Below are 25,299 nucleotides of genomic sequence, written 5' to 3' on the forward strand. Positions count from 1 at the left end.
TCATATCAGTTTTTGTTTAGTTAAAAGTAGAGAATCTTGGAGTAATTCTACAACAGGAAATGTCGTTCAGTAACTGGCAAAGCTTCATGAAGACAGCAGTAATGTCTATGCCCAAGGATTAGAATATAGTTAATATTTCCAAATATGGATGAATGACTGTTGAGTTGTAGGAGCTAGAAAATAATCTCTACTAGATAAACGTAGCAAACATCTACATGTATACATCATCCTCTTTAAATCAGTAGCTTGTACAAAAATTTAAATCTATTATTCAATTTTGATCTAAAATCAAATTTTGAGTAAGTTCGGTAGGATATCCGTCCATTTCATAATTGACATCAATCATCTACCTCCCCCCCCCCCCAAAAAAAAAAAGAAGAAAAAGATAAAACATAAAATCTCCAGTATCACACCAACACAATGAGAATCTGCAACACTTTCTGGAGTCATTGCAGCAATGGTGATTTTTTTTTTTCCCCACGTTATGTTTGACTTTTCTTTCTATTTCAATCCTCACCCTTGGAGAACCAATAATGCAATAGTTAGGTACTAGCAATATATCCTTGCACAGTACATTTGCAAAACTTGTCCATTCAGGGAACATTTGAGACCAAAATTACTTCTTGGGTAAACATAAAGTAAATGCATAATAGTCTCCTTTTTTTTCCACATGTTACTGTTTGGTTTTATTACTTTTTTTTTTTTTTAGTTGATCAGTATTACTGCTCTAGACTTCATTTCAACCAAAACAACATTTGTGGCAAAGGTGCAACATCTATACCACAACCTTTCTCCTTTCCACCAGACACCGTGAGCCACTATATGTAGAGATCCTATTCCAGTTCGAGCCCAGACTTCATGCTACTAGCAGCCAAAAGACAAAGAGGAATGCCACCCACAAGAATACCTTGGACAGGAACTGCTCCTCAGGATTAGGAGGGACTTGTGGACGGGCTAAATGGGAGAAAAAGACACAAAGTGAACCCTGATAAGCCAACAAACATATACATGTGCACAAATTTCCATTTAAACTAATAGCAACTCGATTCAAACTTGTTAACAGAACAGCCATAGTATTCCATCTTCACTTTAATTTTCCACTTAAAATCAAACAGTAACTAAATTCACACATGACGAAGAACACTACACCCTTAATATTCCACCTTCACTTAAAATTTTCCCCACAAATGGCAACTAAATTCAAACGTGTTAAAAAACATGGCAGCCATAAGAATTCCATCTTCACTTGAACAAAACATAACATGACATAGCTGTAAAGACCAGATCAAAATGCTAAGAAAAAGAGGTTGAAAAATTACTTTTTGAGGAAAGTAACCCTCTCACTTGAGGAGTTTTCTCGAGTGGATCCATGCACAAAGTCATAAGTGCATTTAATGTGAATACTCGTCTTTTTGTTGGGCATTTGGTCACACGTGTCTGCAAGACGAGGTATTCATCAAACCTCAAATCGGATATAAATGATAGTTAATAAATGCAACAAATGTTAGCTATGGCAAAGATATATGCATCTATTATCACAAGTGAACACACTTGTGAGTTGTGAAGAGCACATCAATGACATTATGCAGCCTATATGAGATTATTATTCTGAAACACAAAGAGAGAAAGAGAGGGAGGGGAAAAAAAAAAAAGCTGTTTTACTGACATACAATGGAAGAGAAGTTAGACAAAGGGATATTCTTACGTGGATGACCTATTCTTCCATCTCCAAGATTGAATGTGGATGCGAAGAACCCAAAGGGAAAGGCACCTATACCAAAGGACATGTGGAAGCCACTGTCCCCGAAGCCGAATCCTTGGAATGGCTAGATAGTGGTAGTGAATGTAAAAGGTGACACACAAGAATTGTCAATCATTCGACATCAAAGCCAGTTATTTCGTTATATCAAGCAGATACTGGTCTATGAATCTTAAAGGTAGGGAATCCCATCTGCATGCCTTAAATGAAGAGTTGTATGAACACAGTGGTATGTTGAAGAGAGTATCATTTTAGAAACTCCCATAAAGTATTGAAAGTGGAAGGTAGCATTTCGTACATTTTTATTGACCGTTAGATTTTGAATTGAATTCTTTTCGGGGCTCACCGTAAATTCCAGTACATTACTAGGCTACCTTTGCAGACCCATGCACTGCATGTGTTACCATCATGTATATTTTGTGAATAATGTTCATCAAAACTTACAAACATTTCTATATACATTCTTGCCACACACTCTATATGTTATTACATCAGCTCTTATACTTTTAGATTTGTGTTTATAGATAAAAAATACAGAAGACTGCAACAAAAAGGCTTAAGTAGTTTGGACTTGAATATCCAATCAAAGTCCCTTGAAATAAGTGTACAGTAGCACCTAAGCTTTGAATAGTTCAAGTTTAAGCAGGTTGGTTCTAACAATCAGAACTGATACACATACACAATATGTGTGTACACTGATATGCCTTGTGTACTTCATCCCTTCACTGGATACACACTGGGAGAAAATTTGTTTGTATGTTTGCTTGTTTCACTCTAGTATATCATTTCCTCCAATGTGTACAGAAATGAATATAATATGTACAATGAGAATTAACATCATGTGGACAAATCCATGACTGACATGCATTTTACTCACTCTTTAACACCAAGCCAGGGTCAGAATAAGATATCTAAATAAATTTGTTTGACAACAGTGCAATTTTAAGCTAGCATCAACGGGACTTTCGTAATCATTTTCATCTTCGTAGAGTTTCAGTGTTGCTAAAAGTGGTGCTTCACTAATAATCCCAACACTTAAAGAGGCCCTTGATTGAAGATAATAATCATAACGTAATCAAGATCAGCAGCATATTCTCAGGAAGTGAACTGTAATGGTATTTTATGACTACAATTTTATGGGTGGAAAGCCCGGATCTTACCCCTTGTGTTTCTGGCTCATGGCGTTCTCCTTGTGGCCTCGGGGGCATTTTGTCTCTGCATACGAGAAATATAAGAATAACACACATGAAATACATACTTGAAATACATGAAAGTCATTTAGCCTGAATGCACAGGTACCTCTGTCTTTTTTCCTGGATATTGCAAGGTTTAACAGCACTTCTTTTTGTAAATATTTTTCAAACTCCTACCTCAACTAAAAAAAAAAAAACAAATAGTGAAAAATCAAAATTTCACGTCCACATGACACTTGGCACAAATAAGCTAAGTTTTGGAACTGCATTGTCACTGACATTCTTCAGTGCTGATACACCTTGTTGTCAATCTTTGTGGTAGTACTGCAAATGAGCAGGCCTGCATTATTTACAGTACATATGAGCAGTTTTCAACTACTTTTGAGATATACATGCACCTGCAAGCACTTTCCCTTCTAAATGATGCCACAATGACATTATGGCATCGCTTGCAATGACACGACAATGCAAGAGCAAATAGTGAGAATGATACTACTGTGTAAGTTCTAACTCATCATACAAACTACTTCATGGGGTATTGTAAACGTTAATATTTTCGCGTGACTAATTTTTCTTGCTGAGCTGGTCAAAAACATATTCGCGATGCACAATTGTCAACCCATTCAAAATGTGCAGAGAAAATTGTGAAGATATTTTCGCGGGTTTTAGAATTCGCGCTAGCGAGAGGTAGCACGAAATACACAAAAACTATGTACCATGAAAATTTCTGCGTTTACAGTATATTGTATGCATCAGCTTACCTCGGGTCCTGTTGATTTGTGCTCCCCCTGCCATAGAGTGGAATGACCTTGTCTCGACTGATGCCTGCCTTACACACCGGGCACACCTGTCGATTTGGTCTGGTTTCTAACCACTGGTAAAGGCAAGGCCAGCTGCATTGTAAATAACACAAACAGAACACAGTATTAGTAAATCTCAAAGTGTGCTTTTTAAACTCAGATGAGCTGAATTCAAGTAAAACATTGAGAAACTGAAATGAAGAACATTAAGAACACTTCGGAGTATTTTGTATACTTGGACGTGCATACATGTATGTGTGTGGGGGGAGGGGCACTGATCCACATCATTTTCCACTAAATATGATGGCTGCACAAATCTGATGTTTACCAAATCAGTGAGCAAGTATAACTACACAGCAACAAGCAAATTTAACATATTTTCAAACCCAAGTTTCTGAAATTCTTGCATTGGGATGGGTGATAGTACAGGAGTAGTTTACAGATTCTACACAATCGTCTCATGAAAGTCTTGCACACTCACTGTTGTAAGAAAACATTTCTAAGGTACAGTCAGCACAAATCTTCCTCCAATAATGTCACACTCACTTTAAATAAAGTTTTTTTCAATGAGTAACTAATGTATGGTCGGGAATAAAGAATGAATACACTTGTGTGTATTACACTGTACATACATGAAGTGAATGATCAATCATTTAAAGGGACTGTACAGTAATGGTTGAGGTGAGGGTTCAGCTTTTAACGTTTTGCGAGATATTTAGAAACCACTCTATGAAATATTAAAGAGTAGGCAATTCTAAGGGGAATCAAAAGTTTATTTGATGAAAAATTGATTTTAAAATGACTGAGATATCTAAAAACAAGGAAAAACAAAGAGATCCTAATAAAAGTCAGGGCCTGTCAATTTGATTAGGATCGCTTTTTTTTTTTTTGATATCTCAACCATTTCAAGGCCAATTTTCATCAAATAAACGTTGAATCCTTCTTGAAATTGCATGCTCTTTCATATTTCATAAGAGATTTTCTCATTATCTCACCAAAAAATGTTATAAACCTGAATCCTCACCTCAACCAGTACTGTACAGTCCCTTTAAAGGTAGGGAATCCCATTTGCATGCCTTTAAATGAAGAGTTGTATAAATACAGTGGTATGTTGAAGAGAGTATCATTTTAGAAACTCCCATTAAGTATTGAAAGTGGAAGGTAACATTTAGTACATTTTTATTGACCGTTAGATTTTGAATTGAATTTTTTTCGGAGCTCACCGTAAATTCCAGTACATTACTAGGCTACCTTTGCAGACCCATGCACTGCATGTGTGTCCATCATGTATATTTTGTGAAGAAAGTTCATCAAAACTTACAAACATTTCTTTTCTTGCCACACACTCTATATGTTATTACATCAGCTCTTATACTTTTAGATTTGTGTTTATAGATTAAAAAAAAAAAAATACAGAAGACTGCAACAAAAAGGCTTAAGTGTAGCTGACACACAGAACTACTCAGTAGTTGAGTTTTGTGCATTATTCAAATTGTAGATAACTGTTGACTTCCAAATTTCTCAGCAGTGGCCTAAACAAGTCCCCTGAGGTTCATATTTAATGTTTTGCTGCATTTTGGGAGGTCTGTAAAAGGTATCCCCTACCTTTAAGAGATAATGTGTGAATTTTTCCAAACAATTATTATTGACGCTTTGCAAAGTTACACAGAGCTATTTACCATTCTCACATTGTACATCGTATAGGACCAATAGGCTATACGCACAGAGAGTAGATACTCCATACACAATTCATCATTAGCCCTTTACATAGTGACTTCGGAAGGACCATGTTAATAGCTCAGCAATACAATGTGGTGCCCCCTTCAAACCTTGGCAATCACATTAGTGTATCTTAATTACAAACATCATTTGTGTTTGACAACTCTGCTTTACTGTTAGACCAAAACAGCAAAAGGCTTTTTGTTGTTGTTTTTTCTTGTTTTGTTATGCTTGTTTGTCTGTTTGTTTGTTTCTTTTTAGGTATGATAGCACTACTGGTATATTTTCCTTTCAGTTCACATGATGGTACAATGTATACATTGTGTTCTGCAGATAACCTTGGGCATAATAGGCTACAGGGTTGCGTGAATAGTTGGCCCACAACTCACCAGAATAAATGGCCGCATCTGCTCACCACAGCATCCTTGGCTGTGTCTAGACAGATGTTGCATTCAAACAGACTCTCTTGGCTGGCTGTATCATTAGGGGCAGCAGAAGCCCCATTGGATGGATTGCTACTATCCTCTGTACTATTGCTTGCCATTGTCAATAACACGTCTTGATACTTATCCGCCTACCAGTACAAATACAATATCTCACAAAGCTTGGGAGTATCCAATAAGTCTTTTCACAGAAAGCAGCTAGTCAGACCACTCTTCCGAGTTGGCTACTTTGGCAAACTATTCCAGCAACATGTGTGCAGCATGTCAAATCAATCGTAAGCAAGTCATAGCTCAGCTGCCGAGGAGACCAGAGTTTGTGATGCAGTCGGTGATGGGTGAAGAGAGAAGTGCATCCTTTCTGCTGTCAGTATAGGTTTGATGAAGCTCCTTTCCAAGGGTGTCAGGCAGATTCTCTCTAGCCGCTCAAATCCACATCATTCAGCACTTGGTCGATGCTCGGAAACTCACAATGTCTTGCGTCCCTCCGCCTGTTAGTTCAGTACGTAGAAAGCATGTGATGACATCAAATTAAAATCTTCTAATTTGTTCAAAACTCTCTGTCAGTTTGCCAACAAACTTCATCATCACACATTTTGAAAAAAAGCAGGTTTTTGTATGTGGAATGCCTGTCACTACATTCTCGAAATTACATTGTATTTGCATGTGTGCATGTACAGTAGGCCTGCCTATAGCTCTGTATAACACAGGTGTCAACTGTGTAGACTGTGTTTCATTTGGTATAACACACTACAGGGTGGAGCCACTCAACCAACAGATGTCACAAGTAAATTTATATTTTGTAAATCCGGGATTGATGTACGACTCTTATCAAGAGTAGATCTACTTTTGAAGTAAGAATACAATTCTGGGAGTGATTGAACTCACACTTGAACTCACACACACACACACACACACACACACACACACAAACAGAATGATAAAAAAATAGACTACTGTACGAGCTGAAATTTTTGCGTACAGATATTTTTGCAAATTGCTACTTGGAGGACATTTTCACGTGTTGTTAATTTTGCGGTTGCGAGGGTCTAACTGAACTTACAAACTGTAGTTATTTGTCCATTATTTTCGTGTGTTGTTATTTTCGCGGTTCAAAGGCAACTCGCGAAATCCGCGAAAATAAAACCACTGTGAAAATTTTAGCTCGTACAGTATACCAATTTATCCGCCTCTTGTTCGGTGGCCTCTTGTTATCTTCTGTATACGCTGTTATCTTTGCAAATGAGCGAGGTCCTTGACATTTTCGCGAGATGTTGTTTTCGCGACCTGACGCTGACGCTAACGTAAATGCACTATTACCCTAGTGCATGGAGACATTTTCATGTGTGGTTAAATTCGCGATCCAACTGAGATTCGCGAAATTCACGAAAATTAAACCCTCGCAAAAATAACAGCTTATACAGTATACAATCGGTAATAGAGTCAGCCCCTCACAACAGACAGATATCTTCCATTCACTTTAATGTGCGGGCTTACTGTAATATACCCAAAAGCAACAAATAGGAAATGGGGTAGAACTCCCCAAATACAGCTATTATAAGACATCACAAAACTTAGCATGAATACCTTTATACACTCAAGGAACCAGTGAAGCTCACTAATTCAATGATTTCTTCCTCTTTTTACCGGTACACACGATTCTGCATGCTTTATCACGTAAAACGACCTTCAAACTCTGCTCGCTCGCCTACAGCAAACAGAGCCAAGACACAGCAGTCATGTTCAAACCACTGTAGGCCCTACTCGCATGTGTGCAGAGACAAGTACAGCACTGTGTGAGTCTGCACAGCAGAGTGAATGGTAGACTGAAAAATCTGTCTGTCTGGAGGAGTCTTTAATCATTTTTTGACTTTATCGGCTCTCCTCTGTGGATCCGTGAAGCCAGATGCAGTCACTTTCTTTCGGTCAAAGTGAATGGAAGATATCTGTCTCTACTTTGACTCTAGTGTCTGTTGCGGTGAGGGGCAAACAGTACAGACTGTACAGTAGAACGAAGAGGGCCACCGAACAAGAAGCAGATTTATCATTCTAACGTTAGGGATATAGGGTCTAGACCCTACAGCAGTTGGCCAAACAGTTAGACCATATCTACTAACAAGTAAGCAATCTAGAAAAAATTTGAATAACATTAGACCTACTTGTACAAGTAGACTACGTCTTGACATTTTAAAGTAATCTTCCCTGTTTGCGTTTGCAACAGGATAAATTTACCTATTTGTGGCAGTGTAGTGCAGCTTCATTTATGTATCGATAAAAGTCAAGAGTTAAAGAGTGTCAAGTGTGCTGTAACTGGTTAGTTTAATGCATTAGAGTTGGACTTGGAGTCACTTGCAAGAGCTAGAGAGTAGAGTTATGAGCTATCGTTAATGAAAATGTAGCCCGACCAGACGACTGGATGGGCTGTGTTGTTAGAGACAGTTAATTCGATCCCACAGAGTCGAGTCTAACGTTAGTTAACCCCGGGACGCTCCGTGTACACAGTTACACACTGTGGAAGCGTCCTGAGTCAATAGAGTGCTATATCGGTAAGCTTAAAAAACATACACAGTCTGTCACAGATTTTCGCGCCTCCGTAAGTTTCGAATTTCACTAGAAAAAAAACTTACTTTTATAGTATACATAAGATTCTTATCTAATTCCTACCATACGTTCACCTTGTTCTTGTTCAAACTGGTCCAATGATCTTGAAAAAACGTTTTTTTTACAGGTCCATCTCCTAGCTCCCCATCCCATTCACCATTTTCGAAATCAGTATGCAGTACACTGCGCACGTAAATATTCATGTGCTGGGCGGAGTCGCAATGCTTTTAGCCTTCTGACAAGGCCTGCACGCGCGTACCCACCCAGAAAGCAACGCAATATACAGCGAGAGGGTTTGCCACAACAGTATGATACGGCCTTGCCATAAACAAAGCTACAGCTGTGCACATATGAATTGACGGCCAGCACATGCGCACAAGTTTCAAGTCCATTGACTGTATAAGATGTCATTCTCCCAAGTTCCTTTCGACCGAATCGTATTTAACTCATCAATTCGAGCAAGAATGGAATATTGGCAGGACCAAAAGTTGAACGCAGTCAGTCTTCAACATTATAACTTCACCTGTAAGTCTTAATATTACAGAATTTTTGCGTATTCATATTGATATTTAGGCGCTATACTTCACCTGTCATGATCATATCTGCTACAATGCGCAGCCCCAACACTGCGTGTTGGGGCTGGTCGCAGTTAAACGTTAGTGAGACTGTCTGAGTCGTAGTCTAACACGAGTTAGGCCTAACCTGTTACTGACGAGTACTGTACTGTGTCTGTAGTTTACTCTCTCTCTCGCACCCACATACCCGATTGCCATTTGGGCATCTCCATCAACGAATGAAACGGCCCCTGCTGTAAATACAAGGGCATACTCGTGAAATAGGCCCCACCACTGCGTGTCCGTACAAATACTACGGCGGCTCGCCTGTTTATACTCGTGAATTCAGCCCCACCGTGTGGCGTTTATCGGTAGATAAGCACGGCGGTGGGGCTTTCTTCCACAGTATAATACTCGTGAATGCGGCCCCACCAAACGGCGTTTACGCGAGATGCATACGGCGGTGGGGCTGATTTCCACAGCATAGCATCTTTCGTCCTCCCTTTCTCCCGTTTTTTCTTTAGTCTTCTACTTTTTATTCTCGGAAGGACTCCCTAATGTCCCTTGACTAATTTAATGGCCAATTTAACCATAAATACAACCCTACCTAACTCTAAACCCTAACCCTAACCTAACCTTGCTTGCTAACGCACGGGTGCACGCGCACTGCGGTGGGGCCTATTTCACGATTTTGCCAATACAAGACCATTCTATTACTGTTTTGGTTTTGTCTAGTCTATCTCTTTTTTTAACGTCAGTACATTTAACATGTGAGCACAGGGCTGGCGCACTGTTGTTAATCCTGTGCTGTGGTAGTATGTAGGCTACGGTATCGCGTATACAGCCAGCACAATGGTCTGGTCAGGCTAAATATAATTTTACCGTGAGCAATGGTGAGAGAATATACGTACCATTTAAAGCTAAATTTCTTTCATTTCGTCACATCAGTATCGAGAGACTCCCAGAATATAAGCGACTCAACAATGATGACAAACTTGTCCAAGAGTAGACGCAGTGCACTGACAAAAAACACGGCTTCCCTGCCTGTATTGTGAGTAGTTCCGATCCGTTTCTACTACGCCTTCAATATGTACAGTACATCACCATAAGATCCTACGACACACCGTACAATCACCACCGCATTGCATAAGCACTATCGTTAGTCTACGTGGTTTAGTCACAGAACAAGAGTTCTGTGGGTCTAGTGGCCACAGCGCCCTCTTGATGTTGTTGCCACATCATGTTGCTTTTCAGTCTTGAAGAGAATCTCTCACAATGATGTAATGAGTTTATCTTGACATAGCAAAGACTACTGTATCAGCCCCGAGTATCAGTTTAGGTTTCTAACCAGTATAATGAAAATCATGCAGAGCAATCGTAGACTTGTAAGGTACTATGGACACATTAATTGATAGCAATACATTTTCAATGCCAACATGATAAAGGATTAGCAAACAAACAAGCAAACAAACTTTCCAAGTTTCATACAATTTTCTCTAACTGTCCTCCACTTTTGGTTAGGCCTACAAATGAGAAGTTGAAACAGAAATAAATTGCTGATAGATCTGCTTGAGACTGGTGAATTTAGAATATTCTGCTGTTGAATTATTGTGCATCGCACTAAATTTACAAATTGGTGGGCAAGTATTCTGTATATCGCGCGTCGCCGTTCACTCGATGCCGCTATTATTTCATTTTTTTAATTTCATTTTTCGACAAGAACATATAGACATCACTTTTTTTTTTGTAACAGAAAATAAGGTGCATAAAACTTTGTAGGATGAAAAGAATGTACAATGATTGTAGAACCTTACGATAATTATACATTATCATAAAACTCAAGTGATTAGAAGTAAGTAAATAATATATGCAAAATTCGAAAAATGGAGGGACCTACTAAAAAGACAAAGCTTGTAGGGTGTGGGCCCCTCAGAGGAAAAATATCAGTTGAGAGCAAAGAAAAAGTCTGGAAGCCCACTAGAAAGAGAGATCAACAAAAACAGGCAGATACCAAAGTACACAAATAAACATGAAACGGGACTCTGAAGTGTAGGAGTAACAGTACAACGGAGAGTTGACAATGAGACGAGACAAAATGAGACAAAACTAATATACTAAAAGAACAGAACAGAACAGAACAGACGAAAACGTTCTCATGCAGAGCAGCGATCTCGTCAGAAGTATGTCGAGAGAGTGGGAAAATGTGATGGGAGAAAGAACAAGGTAATAGAGATAATGAAATGCAGAATAGTACTTATATTCTGCGCTGTAAGAGCTCTTGATATGCCTGAGAATAAGCATGGCAAAAAAAAAAAAAAAATGACTAAAATTGACTGCTGAAAACTGCTTGTTGAAAAGTGGCGAGCCAATGTTGTGGAATAAAAATAAATGGAGTCAAAGGGGGCCTGAGCTGTTGATCCCAGGAGAATTTTCGTCAGCGGCAAAGAATTTTTTTTTTTTTTTTTTTTTGCCTCTGACGAAGATCCTGTTAGGATCGAAAGCTCAGGCCTCTTTTGACTCCAAGTTTAACAATGCTGAACAATTAAATGGAAAGATGTGTATTATAGGTCTTGAGTCAACAATGCTTTACCTGACAGTTGGGGATTTCCTGATTTGTATAATGGTAGATTATTCCACAATTTGGGAGCTGCACAAGCAAAATGGTATGTTTTGCAGTAGGCCTCAATATTTTTTTTTTTTCATAAAAGAAGAGTGTATTTACCGAGAACTCAATGCGCATTTTCTATGCGCATTTTGTGAGATTTATAAATCAGTAATTTGATTATGCAAGGAACCTGACCAGTATAAGTGCCTTATACCGGTAGACAATTAATACCCTAGCACCGATTATTACATTCTGATTTGGTTACTGGAAGCCAGTGTAGATCTTTCAGAAGAGGAATGATTAACACATTTGAGAAACTATGTTTACTATATTACACAGACCAGTCTATAGCACACGGAGTTTATTTGGACTGCTGCAGCCGCCCAACACCATAGAGAAGGAGTCCATATCTGAATAACCGATAGCAGACCAGTCGTCCGACTATAAGCTTGCCTGAACTACTTTCGTGCTAGAATATATTCTCATCGAGCTATACGTCTTAAGATAACATATTAATGGTATAATTTACACATATTTTGTGATGCCGGGTTTCCATGGTAACTTGATGAGTCAATTAATTCGGCGCGCTCTATGAGATGATTATTAGCATAATGAAGATGGTTTTTATGACAGAAGGCCTTACATGCATTGTTTATGATATGCTTTTATGTCATTTGCATTGTATATCACTTATCAATAATTATGTTCCAACTGTATGTGTAGGTAGATTTTGCATAAAACTTGTATGCATATTGTTTTTCGAGTGATCCACGTCATGCAAGCCATTTATGTCACCATTGCAAAGTTCATGATTGTATACGCATTTTCAGTTGTTTTCTCATTCATGTATATCATTTTGTATGAAAACTTATGAATTGTATACTTCTTACAAATTGTCAAATAATATAAATTGTCAGATATATACTCAGTATTCCTTTCGCTTTGTTTGTTTGTTTGTTTGTTGTTGTTGTTGTTGTTTTCCTGGATGAAAATCAATTCAATCTTTCATAAATTCAATCTTTATTTCCGATTCAGCATAAAGATATAGATATAAAACGCATGTGAATATGAGCAAATTGTACAAAAGTGTCAATATAAAACAACGAAAACATTGATAAAACAGGGAAAGATTATCAAAAAGAAGAAAAAATAAGAAATAAAGTATAACTGAACTGAAAATGCTTCCATATGAGAGATGCTGTGCTATATACTGAGTTACAAGTGCATCCGGTGTAAACGACAAATTATTATGACTATTGTGTGTCATCTGCGTAGTAGAATATACTCCAGGAAACTTAATCATGGACATTTAATAAGCTTATCCGTGTACAGAGTGGACAACCGACTAAGGGCACAATATTGACCCTTGTATTAGGCCTCCAAAGGGCAATCAGAAACGATTTCATTGATTCCGACTTTGATGTTCATCTACGAGAAAAAAAAAAAAAAATGACCTGTTCCATTTAACGTCAGCAATGCCAGATCAGCGATCCGATGCTCCAATTCCATAAAGCGATTTATGTTCCCGTTAACCCGATCAACTGCTTCCTATACCTATTATAAGCATAAACAATTTACGTTGGTTTGTTTTTATACCTATAGGCCCTATCCATGCAGGTCTCGACATTATCGGTGGTGCGATGGCCCATTAGGGCCACTAAAAATTGATGTTGGGCCACCAATTTTCATAACGGTTATCGAGTAACTAAGATTCAATTGATATCATTCTGAATTGATAAGAGATTTGCATAATAGGGGTATGTTTGTGAAAATGGCACCTTATGTATTGTTAATGTGCTTGTGTATCTTTTGTTTGTGTAGGATATGTATGTGAGTGCGCGTGCGTGTGCCGACTTTTTTTTTCGGTTATACATGTAGTTTATAGATTTTTTTTTTTTTTTTTTTTTTTTTTTTTTTAGCACGGTGTGCTTTTTAGTTTTAACTCTTTCTTAGCAGAATATAAATAAAGACCATCCGGAATTCCACTTTGATAAGCAAACTTTATGGTATGAAGGTCATGGAGAGTATGAAAATGGACAGGGTTTGTTTAAAGAAGAAAGATCACGTCGACAAAAACAAAACAAAAACAAAACAAAACAAAACAAGGACGCATAAAGACAAATCGATCTATCGCAGACGCTTACAAATCCGCTTTTTTAACCTCATCAGAAGCTGCGCTGGGCGGGCGGGGCCGCCACTTCCATACACTCCGCGGCACCGCCACCACACACACATACACCTTCCCTGTGAGAGTGGCCTGCACCTGCACTTGACAAGTATATGGAGGTACAAAATTCATAAAATATGTAAGGAGTTAATCTCTTTGCTAATAGCATTTGCATTACTTGCACTTTTCACTTTTTTATTGCAAATGCTCCCAAATGTCACTGTCAGCCATGGAATGCAGGTACATGCGTCCCGCCCGGGCCATCCCAGTTCAGCTTCTTGAATGAGCTGCAAAAGGGATTCTTCGAGGTTCTTTGAATTCAAGGTAGGGCCTACAAGATCACACAGTTAGGCCCAGTTAGTAGGCTCAGTTAGTAGACCCACATAATGGCAAACGAAAGCTTGCCCACTACAATTAAAGGTTGGTAGAAGCTGAAACTTTTAAATCTACGAAGGTAAATGTCAAGGCATGTTCCCAGAGACTCCAACCCCAAGTACCTTCTGATCTGGAGATTCTCCCGCCCGAAACCCCTAGCAAACGGGAGACTCCAAGTTGATGTGTGCGAAGTTCCTATAGAGTTCTAGATGTTCTCTGGTACTATCTAAGGCTTATTTTTTAAACATACGATAGCAATAAGTAAGAAATGCTTTCCACCGGGAGACGCAGAGCCAGGGCGGGAGAAATCAAATCTCAAGCGGGAGAACGGGAGATTTTGCAAAAATGGGCTTTCGGCGGGAGATCTCCCGTCGAAAACGGGAGAGTTGGAGTCTCTGTGTTCCCGTTATCCTATTCCTATCTGTCAAGGTAAAGAATCAGCGACCAGTAAGCTACTGGTGGCTAAAGCAGCAGTAAGCAATATTTCACAAAAGTGTTGATGTGGCCCTCAAATCGCTGAAGAGCTGAGATTAAGAGGGAACTGAAGGCCGCGAGAGACACACCCGCTTGAACTACGACGCACCTTTACTATCTTCCCTGCAACGTGAGAGAAAGAGAAAGGATTGCGATTACGTAATAATGCTAACTCCACTGGATCATGGACATGTGTGTACACATTCAATGCATTTACACACCCCTGTAGCTATATGGACCTATTCTGCGTTGCTGAGTGCCGTGACCGTAGATGGGTCTTATTTATACAGAGTATTCTTTTGTGAAGATCAACATGGGAAAGCGGACTCTGTGAAATGCCAAGAAAACCGCAGTAAATATTTGTTCTTCAGTTGCTCACAGTCTAGTTTGCAGGGCTCTACGTGTCTCACCCGTACCCAGTAGCGCTAGTTTTTCCATGATGCGAGTCGTCGTGGTCGAAAGACACCGACTTCTTGTTCCTTTCTCCTGTCTTCTGCAAATGCTCTAACCGAGCTGGCAACGGGCAACTGGCATTAGGTACACCGTTGGACCCGGGCCCACTTTGAGGCAGCTGTCGCCGGGAGCGTTTTTGTACGCACAAAAGGGTAAGCTTCTAAGACTGAGAATGAACACACGCGTGATCTTTCTAAACATAGCGAAAAATATATTATCAAAGTATTTCTAATGACAACGCCTAGACTCAATATAGATTGGTCAGCATGTGTGAACTAATACGTTGTGTAATAATGCTTCGAAGAGATCAAAATCATTCAAACTTTACATGGACGATTTTAGATTATGTTTGTTTTTTCTTTTCCTTCGAGGACTAGTGGAGAGGGTAGATATTGACAGTGGAATAATATTACGATGGATGATACAGTTCAATAGTGTATTTTTACATCCAAAATCCGAATTTTAACTTCAGTGTAGATTGGCGATAGTCTTTTCAGAGACTCGAATCCCAAGATATAGAGGCCTGTAGAGGAGAATCACCCGCATCTCTTGCGACCCAGGTCCATAGTATATACATGGAGCGGTTTGGTAGCTCCATGGTATATAGAACCCGCGTAATGCCCCAAAGCTGCCTGTAGGATCTTTTAGATGCTCGATCTCTATAATGTTATCCGATTAGCCATATTTTTCTAAAAATAAAATTTGACAAAACAAACGGAAGTACATGTATGTGGCGGAAGAAAGCTAAGTGGCCGGGCAGGGGAAACATAAGAAGCAGGAGACATAGAAACAGCCATACATTGGGAGACATGCAAACTGAAGCGGGAGAGTGAAAGACGGGGAAGTGGCCTCGAAGCGAGATGGTTGGAGTTTGTGCTTGAAAAAGTTTGATATGCCACTTCTGGAGCATCTGTGTTCGCATGGTGTTCGCCAGCATCGCTGCTCAGTTATGCGCTTTTGGTATACATATTAGGCCTAAGGGTCGTTTTTCGTATACTTAGTACTGTATGACCCATTGAAAAAGAAAGTTTGCGTCATTTTTATTATATCATAGGAGTACGTAACAGTGTGATTCTTTGCCATGAACAATGTATGTACATCTTGATTAGACCCTCTTTTTAATGTACAAATATATTTTTCTTTGTGTGTGTTTCTGTTGTTGGGAGGGCTTTGACATTTCCGGGGCTTCCCACTCGCTGGACCAAGGTGTTCCAGTTGCTCTCGTGGGTATAATGTTACATAATATTATTGTCCTTTGAAGGCAGGGTTTGCCGACATCCACACAAAACGATCAGTAAACCCTTCGAGCGACGCGAGGGGTGGGGGGGGGGGGGGTTGCAGACAGCAATAGAGGGCGGGTCTGCAACTATACTCATAGGCCTAAATGTGTGTGCGTGTGATGTGGCACTTCTGCATTTTCTCTTTCTTTTTGTTCATAAAAAAAAATGGTAAGGTCAGTTCAGCTCGAGTGAGTTTTAATATAATGTAGTGAGCAAAACGCAAACAGAATTCAATTTTCTCATCATTTTCTAAGAAAGATAGAAATCTGTCCATCAGAAGAACCTAATTACCACAGGCACCTTAGTGGGTTCTGCGAACAAAAAAGTCCGGCTCTTGATCAAGATTATTACTTGCAACGTTGTGTATTATCATAGTTTCCTCTCAAACATGTGGGTTTTTTGGAGATTAAAAATGCGATAAATGCGTATATAGATCTCCCTTTCAATGCGACTTGGCAATCTATGCTTTATTATGATAACGTTACCTTAACAAGCCCGCAGCATTTAAAGAGAATTTAGGCCTACTTCTGTCATAAGTGGAAAATTCTGTGAGATGTAATCCCGTGAGTGTTGCTGAATACACCGTACATAATACGCCCATCACCGTTAATAATATTCAGTAACGGCAGACTACAAAATCTTGACATTTAACAGATTTAATGTTCTAAACTTATTGGTACCCCTGAGTTAAATAAAGCAATCCCTCAACGAGAGGAGGGGTAATATTGATTAATAGGAAGAAAATCATAATGGACAGATCGGAGGGAGACTGGGATTGCCGCCCTGGTTCATCCGACACCCAGCGCGTCAAAAATCTGTGAGTGACCACTCCTTGCACGGAGGGTATTTTATGCAGTCACGCTCTTCTCCCAAAAAGACTTACAAAGCTATATACTCTGAACTCTCCAATACACTTTCTCATTCTAAACCTACCAGAAAAATACCTCCCCCATGCATTCCTTGGCCCTCCTATCCTTTTCTCTCTCTCTCTCTCTCTCTCTTTCTCTAGAATTCTTCATCATTCCATGTCCGTTCTTGCGACTGAGAGGATAGTCAAACGATCCATGATAATAAGAGAAGAAAACAAACACACGAACAAACAAACAAGCGCGTTCATAAGGTTTCCACATTGCTAATTCTCCTGTGCTGCAACCCCATCACCGACTTCGCAGCGTATAGCCTAGTAACGATTTTGGAAAGGTGATCCATCACTTGGTCTACTCCCACTCCGTCAATACATGATGGTCTAATCCTGTTTCGTCTGCAACCAGTTCGTCTGTAATAAACATTTTACTTGAGAAGTCCAATTACCACTAAGCCTATATAATGACCAGTTTCTCTACTTACCAGATGGGCTATGCCCATTTCGTCTAATACCCATTTTGGTCTAATGTCATTTGGTCTATATTATACCACATTGTGTAATCATCTGTTCGTCTATGATATAAAATTCGTCTAATAGCCACCTTATCTGATGACCATTTTGTCTGATTGGCACTTGGGCTCCTCCGACTTTTATAAGCTATAAATAAAAAATAAAAAAAAAAATGTGAGGGCGTGACATCAACTCGCTCATCACTGAATATTCATACCAAGAACTGGCCAAGAAATGTTTTCGAAAGAAATTTGAAATTACAAAATGCCATATGTTCCATACTATCATCCGGTTTCCCCCCCCCCCCCCCCATTTTTTGAATGTTCTGTAGGGATTTTTCCCTCTACCTTGTAGAGTTAATTCATTTTTTTTTTTTGGGGGGGGGGGTGGATTGCCTCTTTAAAATGCACATTGTAATACCCTGGATACTCATGATTGATTGGCTATCATTTCCAAGTTGCTGCAGTAGCTATTATATACTGCAATTAATGCTATACCTATACAATATTTGTGAATTTTTTTTTTATGAAGTGGGCTTTATGTGTCACTAACTTGTTACTTCATGGTGTGACTTGTTACCTCGTGACTTGCAATAACCATGAGCCGTTGGAAGATAAGTATGTGTATTGTGGTGTGGTATAGGCCCCCAGATGCTCCAATGAAATGTTTTGAAGAATTTGAAAATATTCTTCAGTGTTTAGATGCTAAATCTGTTGATTATATTGTGATCGGTGATTTGAATTGTGATGTAACGAAGCCTGTGTTATCTAATCATACTAGGAAGCTGTTAAACATTGCCTCAGATTATGGTCTGAAACAATTTGTGACAAAGCCCACTAGAATTACACCACTCTCTGCTACAACCATTGACTTACTGTTCTCATCTAACCATGAACATATGCAGTATTGTGACGTAGCACCAATCACACTCAGTGATCATTATATGGTGGTATCAGCCATTGGTAGAGTGAAAACAGCCACATCAAATCATAAATATGTTAACTCTCGCAATTTAGCAAATCTGGATTTTCACACATTTTGTAATGAGCTACGCAGTGAATGTTGGGATGAAGTGTTTTGTGAAGTAGACACCAATACCGCCTACGAGATGATGGTTTCTAAATATGTGACTGTATTAGATAAATTTGCTCCAATGAAACGCAGAAGGGTTAAGCAGAAATCAGCCCCATGGATGAATGATGACATTAAGTCGTTTATGTTTGAAAGAGATAAAAGTAAAAAGATAGCATTGAAGACCAAACAAATATCTGATTGGAATAGATATAAGCAATTGAGAAATCGTGTAACTTCTTTGATTCGTAAATGTAAAAGAAAATATATAAATGAAAGTATTTTGAAAAATAAGGGTGACTCGTCCGTTCTCTTGAAGCTTCTTCATACACTGTTACCTAGGAGAAAGGGACATGTATTGCACCATGTCAAATCCGAAGGAAAGGATGTTCATAACTACAAAGATATTGCCAATGTTATGAATAATTTGTTTGTGGATGCGCCAAAACGTCTTAAGTCTAGTTTGCCGAAAGAAGATTATCGCAGTTCCGCTCTGTACATCAAACAAGTAACCTGCGAATTTTCATTTGATCCTGTCACCGAATGTGAAATCATGAAATCTTTTGATACAATTCCGAGAAATAAGGCAGCCGGTTTAGATAATTTACCAACAAGTGTGTTGAAAGATACTCTGCCTGTGATGGTGAAACCATTATGTCATGTATTAAACTTGTCTCTGGCTCAGGGTAGAATACCAGAAGCATGGAAACTAGCTCGAGTTTCGCCAATTTTCAAAGGAGGCGACATGACCGACCCACAAAGTTATCGACCCATCTCGGTCCTTCCAGTCCTTTCGAAAGTCCTCGAGAAGGTTGTTTTTAAGCAATTATACAAGTATTTCAATGAAAATAATCTTTTAACAAATAATCAATTTGGATTTCGCCCTAAGTATTCAACTTTGCTTGCTCTTGTAACAATTACAGAAAATATCCGGAAGGCTTTAGATGAAGGGCGTGCAGTTGCACTCATTACACTTGACTTGAAAAAAGCCTTCGATTTAATACCTCATGATGTGATAATTGAGAAGCTGCGAAAATACGGTGTAGAATCCGACAGTTTAGCCTGGTTCAAAGATTATCTGGCGCTTAGGAAGCAAGTCACAGTTGTTAACGGAAATATGTCTGAACAACGTCTCGTTACGTGTGGCGTTCCCCAGGGGAGTATCCTCGGACCGCTTCTGTTCGTGATAACTATCAATGACATTGTTGAAGTTGTACAACATTGTACTGTCTCTTTGTACGCTGATGACACTTGCCTTTACTACGCATCAAACAATCCCAATGACTTAGAAAAGTGTGTAAATCATGATTTAAAGGGTGTGTACAGTTCTGGTCGAGGTGAGGATTTAGCTTTTAACGTTTTGCGAGATATTCAGAAACCACTCTATGAGATGTCAAAGAGCATGCAGTTCTAAGGGGTATCAAAATTTTATTCGATGAAAATCGGTTTTGAAATGGCTGAGATATCCAAAAACAAGATGAAACAAAGAGATCCTAATAAAGTTGTGGCATGTCGCCTTTTATTTTTAGCACTTTTTTGGATATTTCAGCCATTTGAAAACCAATTTTCATCAAATAAACGTTAAATCCTTCTTAAAATTATATGCTCTTTCGTATTTCATAAGAAGCTTTTCATTATCTCACTGAGGAATGTTCAAAACATGAATCCCCACCTCAACCAGTACTGTACAGTCCCTTTAAGGGCGATAACGAACTGGCTGAGGTACAATGGACTGCTGCTAAACGAGAAAAAGTGTGAATACATGATTGTCACACCTATGCGGAAAAAACACCTCTTTGATAACGTTAAGGTTATACGGTTAATGATTTTTGCGTACAACAAAAAAGCTCCTGTAAGTATTTAGGTGTGACCTTAAACGACACCCTGACGTGGAACAATCACATTGCCAATGTAAAGGCCAAACTCTCTTCTGCGTTGTACTGCTTCAAGAGAATAAGGCCATATATTCCGCAAGACACCGCCCTTATTTTATACAAAAGGTTAATTCAGCCCCATTTGGATTATTGTTCAATTGTGTGGAGGAACGCCAGTAAAAGTCTAGTAAATCAAATAAGTGTTTTGCAGAAGAGGGCTCTCCGCACCATTCTATTAGTAGATAATCGTTTCAGTAGTCGAGCCTTATATGAATTATCTGGCGTAGAAGCAATTATGAATCGCTGGGAAAAACACGCGGCAATATTTATCTTTAAACTATTACACAAGTTATTGCCATTATTTATCTGTAAAAAAGTAGTTATCAAAATAGATAAATATAATTTACGTAATTCACGTAATATTATCATACTTCCAAAACCCAGAACAAATTTCATGAAATTGGGATGCATTTATTCCAGTGTTAAAATATTCAATAGTCTCCCCGAAAATGTAAGAATACTCGGTAATTTGAAGGCTTTTGAAATAATGTTAGAGTATGTGTTATATTGTGGATTTCATAACTATGTTTGAGCTAACTTGCCTGAATTTACGTGAACTTGTTTGTGTCACCCTCTTTTGTAACGTTTGTGTTAAGTGGTTACCTTTATATTCCTCTTCTTTTTTTTTTTTGTTCTTGGTATCTAGTTTCTGCTATATTGTAATGTATTTCATTATGTTATGCTTGTTGTTTTTATGTGTTTTTGTGCAATTGTTAATTTACTTTGAGTGATTTGTTAACTGTTGTGTTGTTTTTGTTGTTACTGTAACACTGTACTCACGGCCTCTCTAAAAACAGCCTCATCTGGCTGATCGAGGGCATTTTATCCCGTGATTAAATAAAATAAAACAAACAAACAAACAAACATGAAAGGCTACACAGCTACTAACAGATTACAATAATTGATCACTGTCTATATAAGATAATTATGATAATATTCTGATTGCTTGAAGTGGAAAAGAGTGTTAATGGTTTTCAAGGCCAACCTGTACAGCTCATCATGATGAATATACATAGGCAATTGTAACCATGCCGAATGCCATCAGTGCAAATTGTATCGATAGCCCTGAAGAGAAGTTCTCTCTGTTAAACGCTATGAAAATCATTTTAGTGTGTATTAAAAATGTCTCGATTCTTTTTCTTTGTTTCTGGCAGTTGGCGATACATGGATGTGGCAAGCGACTAAGTCTGTGTTCGCGTTCTGAGAAATATTTCGACAAAGGAGGCTCTCTGAAAATGGTTAGAATGTCGAAGAATGCCATTCCTTTGTCAATCATCTGTTTATCGACCATAGGCTGCATCGTTCTATGGCTCACAAACAAGCCAGCTGAAGGGGAACAAAACCAAAGCAAGGGACTTCTGGCTCTTACCAGGAGCGTTCTGTCGCCCGGGCAACACTCCAACGCGAAGTGCACAAGGCAGCTTCAAATATGGACGGATAAACGCATCGGCGACTATACATCGAAACCACATGTAGTCCGATGTGCAAGCGTGCCATGTGACTCCATGATCGTCGCCGACAACAACATATCGACCACGAGAGTGAGCGATGCCGTGCTCCTCCACCCTAGAACGATTTGGTCGTGGAAAGACATGCACCGCGCGCGCCCTCGAGGTCAGAAGTGGATATTTTACGGGCGTGACAATCCCGCGCGAACGGAGATGCGTATCATTCCGCCGGAGGAATATCGCGACACTTCGTACGATTACATAATGTCATTTCGGAAAGGATCGGACTTTTCCGCGGAGTACGGGATCTATGACGAGACTAAGCCCGAAGTCATGGAGAGTGATAGCAGAAACTGGGCCGATAATAGAAGTGGTTTGGTGGTCTGGGTCGAGACGGACTGCCGGTCCACGTCGTGGAAGCGAACGGAATTCGTGAAGCAGCTGCAGTCGATCATCTCTGTCGATACTTTTGGAGATTGCGGTGACAAAGAATCATGTCCAACAGGATCATCATGCGAAGCGAAGTTAAAGACTTACAAATTCTACTTATCGTTGGAAAATAGTCGCTGTCGTGATTTCATAACGCAAGATTTCTTTTACGGCTTGTCGATTGGGGTCATCCCCATCGTGAGCGGACCGCCTCGCATTGACTACGAGCGCGTCGCACCGCCAGACTCGTTTATACACATAGATGACTTTCCCTCAATACAAGCGCTTGCATACCACATCGATCTCTTGAATAAGAATGACAATATGTATAACCGATATTTCGAGTGGAAGAAACTGGGTTCGGTCGTCACGGTTGAAGAGGAGGTTCTGCTAGCTCCGGAAAACATGTGCCAAATATTCGAACGGATGCATATTGACGAAATGAGGGCGAGTGTTGGATTGTACAAAAGACAAGAAATGCCTGTTTGGACCGAGTGGCTATTTGGATCATGTTCAGCCGGATGATGACTATGATGTTAAAAGAAAGACTATGAACAATGATAATTATTACTCTAAGCGTGCGCTTAAAAAAAAAAAAAAAAAAAAAAAAAAAAAAAACACCAAACAAACAAACACACAAACTGGCACCGATTTCCCCGGCTTGGTTTTAGGCATGAATGGAATATTCACTTTATCAGAGGAGAGTAAATCCCAAATATAAATGTGGATTGAGTATTTGCAACAACTGAGTAGAATATTATCAGTGAAAGTTTTAGCAAAATCGGACAATCTGTTAAAAAGTGTTCTTTCTTTTAATTCTTCTTCTTTTGGTGCCACCATCACATGATTAGAAACCACAACATTATGTGACAACGATATAAAGAACATAAAAAAATGTTCAACTCTCATAGCAGATTCGATTTTTAGCACTTGATACACCTTCAGAAAACAGGGAGAATAAATAATATTACCCTTAAAACAAACAGTATGTCAGTAGCAAGTCAATAGGTGTTCTTCTCATTTAAAGCAATGATTTTTGTGGGATTCTCTTTATATATTCTTTATACATCTCCCTACGTGATGTCAGGAACTGCAGCAGTCTTTTTATCCAGGAATGGCTGCACACCAAAACTTAAGATTTTATAATTTTCGACTGATTGTCCAATCTTCGTCAAACTTTTACTTATAAGTTCTACTGAATAGCTGTCATTGTTCCATTCATTCAATGCAGATGTATATTTAGGTTTCATACCCCTTTAAGCCAAGAACACTAATTATCTTTGTTTACACTGTATCTTGCAATATATACATGTACCTTGAAAGCATCATATGAATATTTAAATCATACCTGCGTATTGGTAATTTTATGAGATCTTCCTTACCTGAGCATCAGTGCGTATATATGTTTTAACCAATATTTAAACTAATTATATTCTGATGAATGTGTGTTTTTAATTGCAAACGATGACTCAAGGAAAATAACAGCTAATATCACGTTGTCATTCACACGGAAACATGTTGAGCGTTCCGATGTCCCATATACTTAGATTGATACTTATACTACTAGCTGAAGTTTTTGCATATTTCCTGTTGAATTATTTTTTTAAAATGCTCTAAAGTGATTTTTGGAATTGATTTTGAAAAGTAATATATATTGTATACACAATTGCCACAATGGTAATCTGAACGTAAGATATCCGAATGATGTCTCAAAGGATGTTGTCACACGCACTATTTAGAGATTGATGATTATTAACTTTAGAGATAATTATATCCTGTAATATGATTATACCAAAGAGGCTTCAATTAATATTTCTGGTTTTCAAAATGGCTGCAAGATGGTTACCAAGATGTGAAATTATATTGTCTTAGTGTAAATCATGTGACGTCATGTCCATGGTGAAATAAGATACATATTGAAGTATACTGGTTAATAAACTAATCATTGATTACTGGAAACTCGTCTCGAATTCTCATCCCTATAAGATAACGGTATAATATATAGTGTATGGACTGTTACACAATTTCTGTAACTTCATGTTTGAATGATCTTGGGAAAGCATACACTTAAAAATAACATACTATGCTATCTTAATCACCGTCTACAGGAGACCGCGAATATCATACAGTAGCTGATAATATTTGAGCTTTTTAGCGGAGTGGAGTTTGACGAATACTTGGACAGTCAGGGTCCATGACACACAATTTACTGTGACAAATGAGTGACAGTACTTTAAATTCAGAACGTAGACCATATATAGAAGGTACAAAAAAAAATTACAGTCGGATTTTCGCATTGATAACACCCAATACGATAAACTGTCCAAATGCTACTTTAGGGTCTTATCTTAACTCTATTTTGCAGAAAACCCCATTCAATTTGGTTAAGCGGTTACAGAGAAATGTGGATTGTTGTAAAGCATGTCATGAGTCTGATTTTTCCAAGTTAAGCACTTGGATGCTCTTGGAACTGCATATCAATGTCGAAACACAATAGACAAAACCTGGAGGGAAGAGATTCCTGACATGCTGTACAAAATTCCCCATTTCTATTTGACCGCTGAAGCAAAACGAATGGGGTTTTCTATAAGATGTGGGCAATTATTAGTTACAGTTTTATAC

General features: G+C 38.7%; 2 protein-coding genes across 2 annotated transcripts; one reads left to right on the forward strand and one right to left on the reverse strand.

Annotated features, from left to right (window-relative positions):
• Window positions 1-374: 374 nt before the first annotated feature.
• On the reverse strand, window positions 375-6,015 carry LOC140226890 (E3 ubiquitin-protein ligase RNF185-like). Its single transcript, XM_072307318.1, has 5 exons — window positions 5,861-6,015; window positions 3,714-3,845; window positions 2,920-2,974; window positions 1,706-1,826; window positions 375-954 (listed from the first exon to the last, which is right to left on the reverse strand). The coding sequence occupies exons 1-5, from the start codon at window positions 6,013-6,015 to the stop codon at window positions 857-859; spliced, it is 561 nt and encodes a 186-aa protein (XP_072163419.1). The 3' UTR covers window positions 375-856.
• A 16,029-nt stretch (window positions 6,016-22,044) lies between these two features.
• On the forward strand, window positions 22,045-23,202 carry LOC140227628 (alpha-(1,3)-fucosyltransferase 7-like). Its single transcript, XM_072308047.1, has one exon. It carries the CDS (start codon window positions 22,045-22,047, stop codon window positions 23,200-23,202), a length of 1,158 nt encoding a protein of 385 aa, XP_072164148.1.
• The last annotated feature ends 2,097 nt before the right edge of the window (window positions 23,203-25,299 follow it).

Source organism: Diadema setosum, chromosome 4, assembly GCF_964275005.1.
Source record: "Diadema setosum chromosome 4, eeDiaSeto1, whole genome shotgun sequence".
Classification (NCBI taxonomy): domain Eukaryota; kingdom Metazoa; phylum Echinodermata; class Echinoidea; order Diadematoida; family Diadematidae; genus Diadema; species Diadema setosum.

What these genes read in the sequence shown, in the direction of transcription:
- LOC140226890 (XM_072307318.1), bottom strand. Translation starts at nt 6,015, where the DNA reads ATGGCAAGCAATAGTACAGAGGATAGTAGCAATCCATCCAATGGGGCT. An exon ending in ATGAGCCAGAAACACAAGGG is followed by an intron (nt 1,827 to 2,919) that starts GTAAGATCCGGG and finishes ACCACTATCTAG; the next exon opens with CCATTCCAAGGATTCGGCTT. An exon ending in TGGAAGAATAGGTCATCCAC is followed by an intron (nt 955 to 1,705) that starts GTAAGAATATCC and finishes TCTCCCATTTAG; the next exon opens with CCCGTCCACAAGTCCCTCCT.
- LOC140227628 (XM_072308047.1), top strand. Translation starts at nt 22,045, where the DNA reads ATGTCGAAGAATGCCATTCCTTTGTCAATCATCTGTTTATCGACCATA.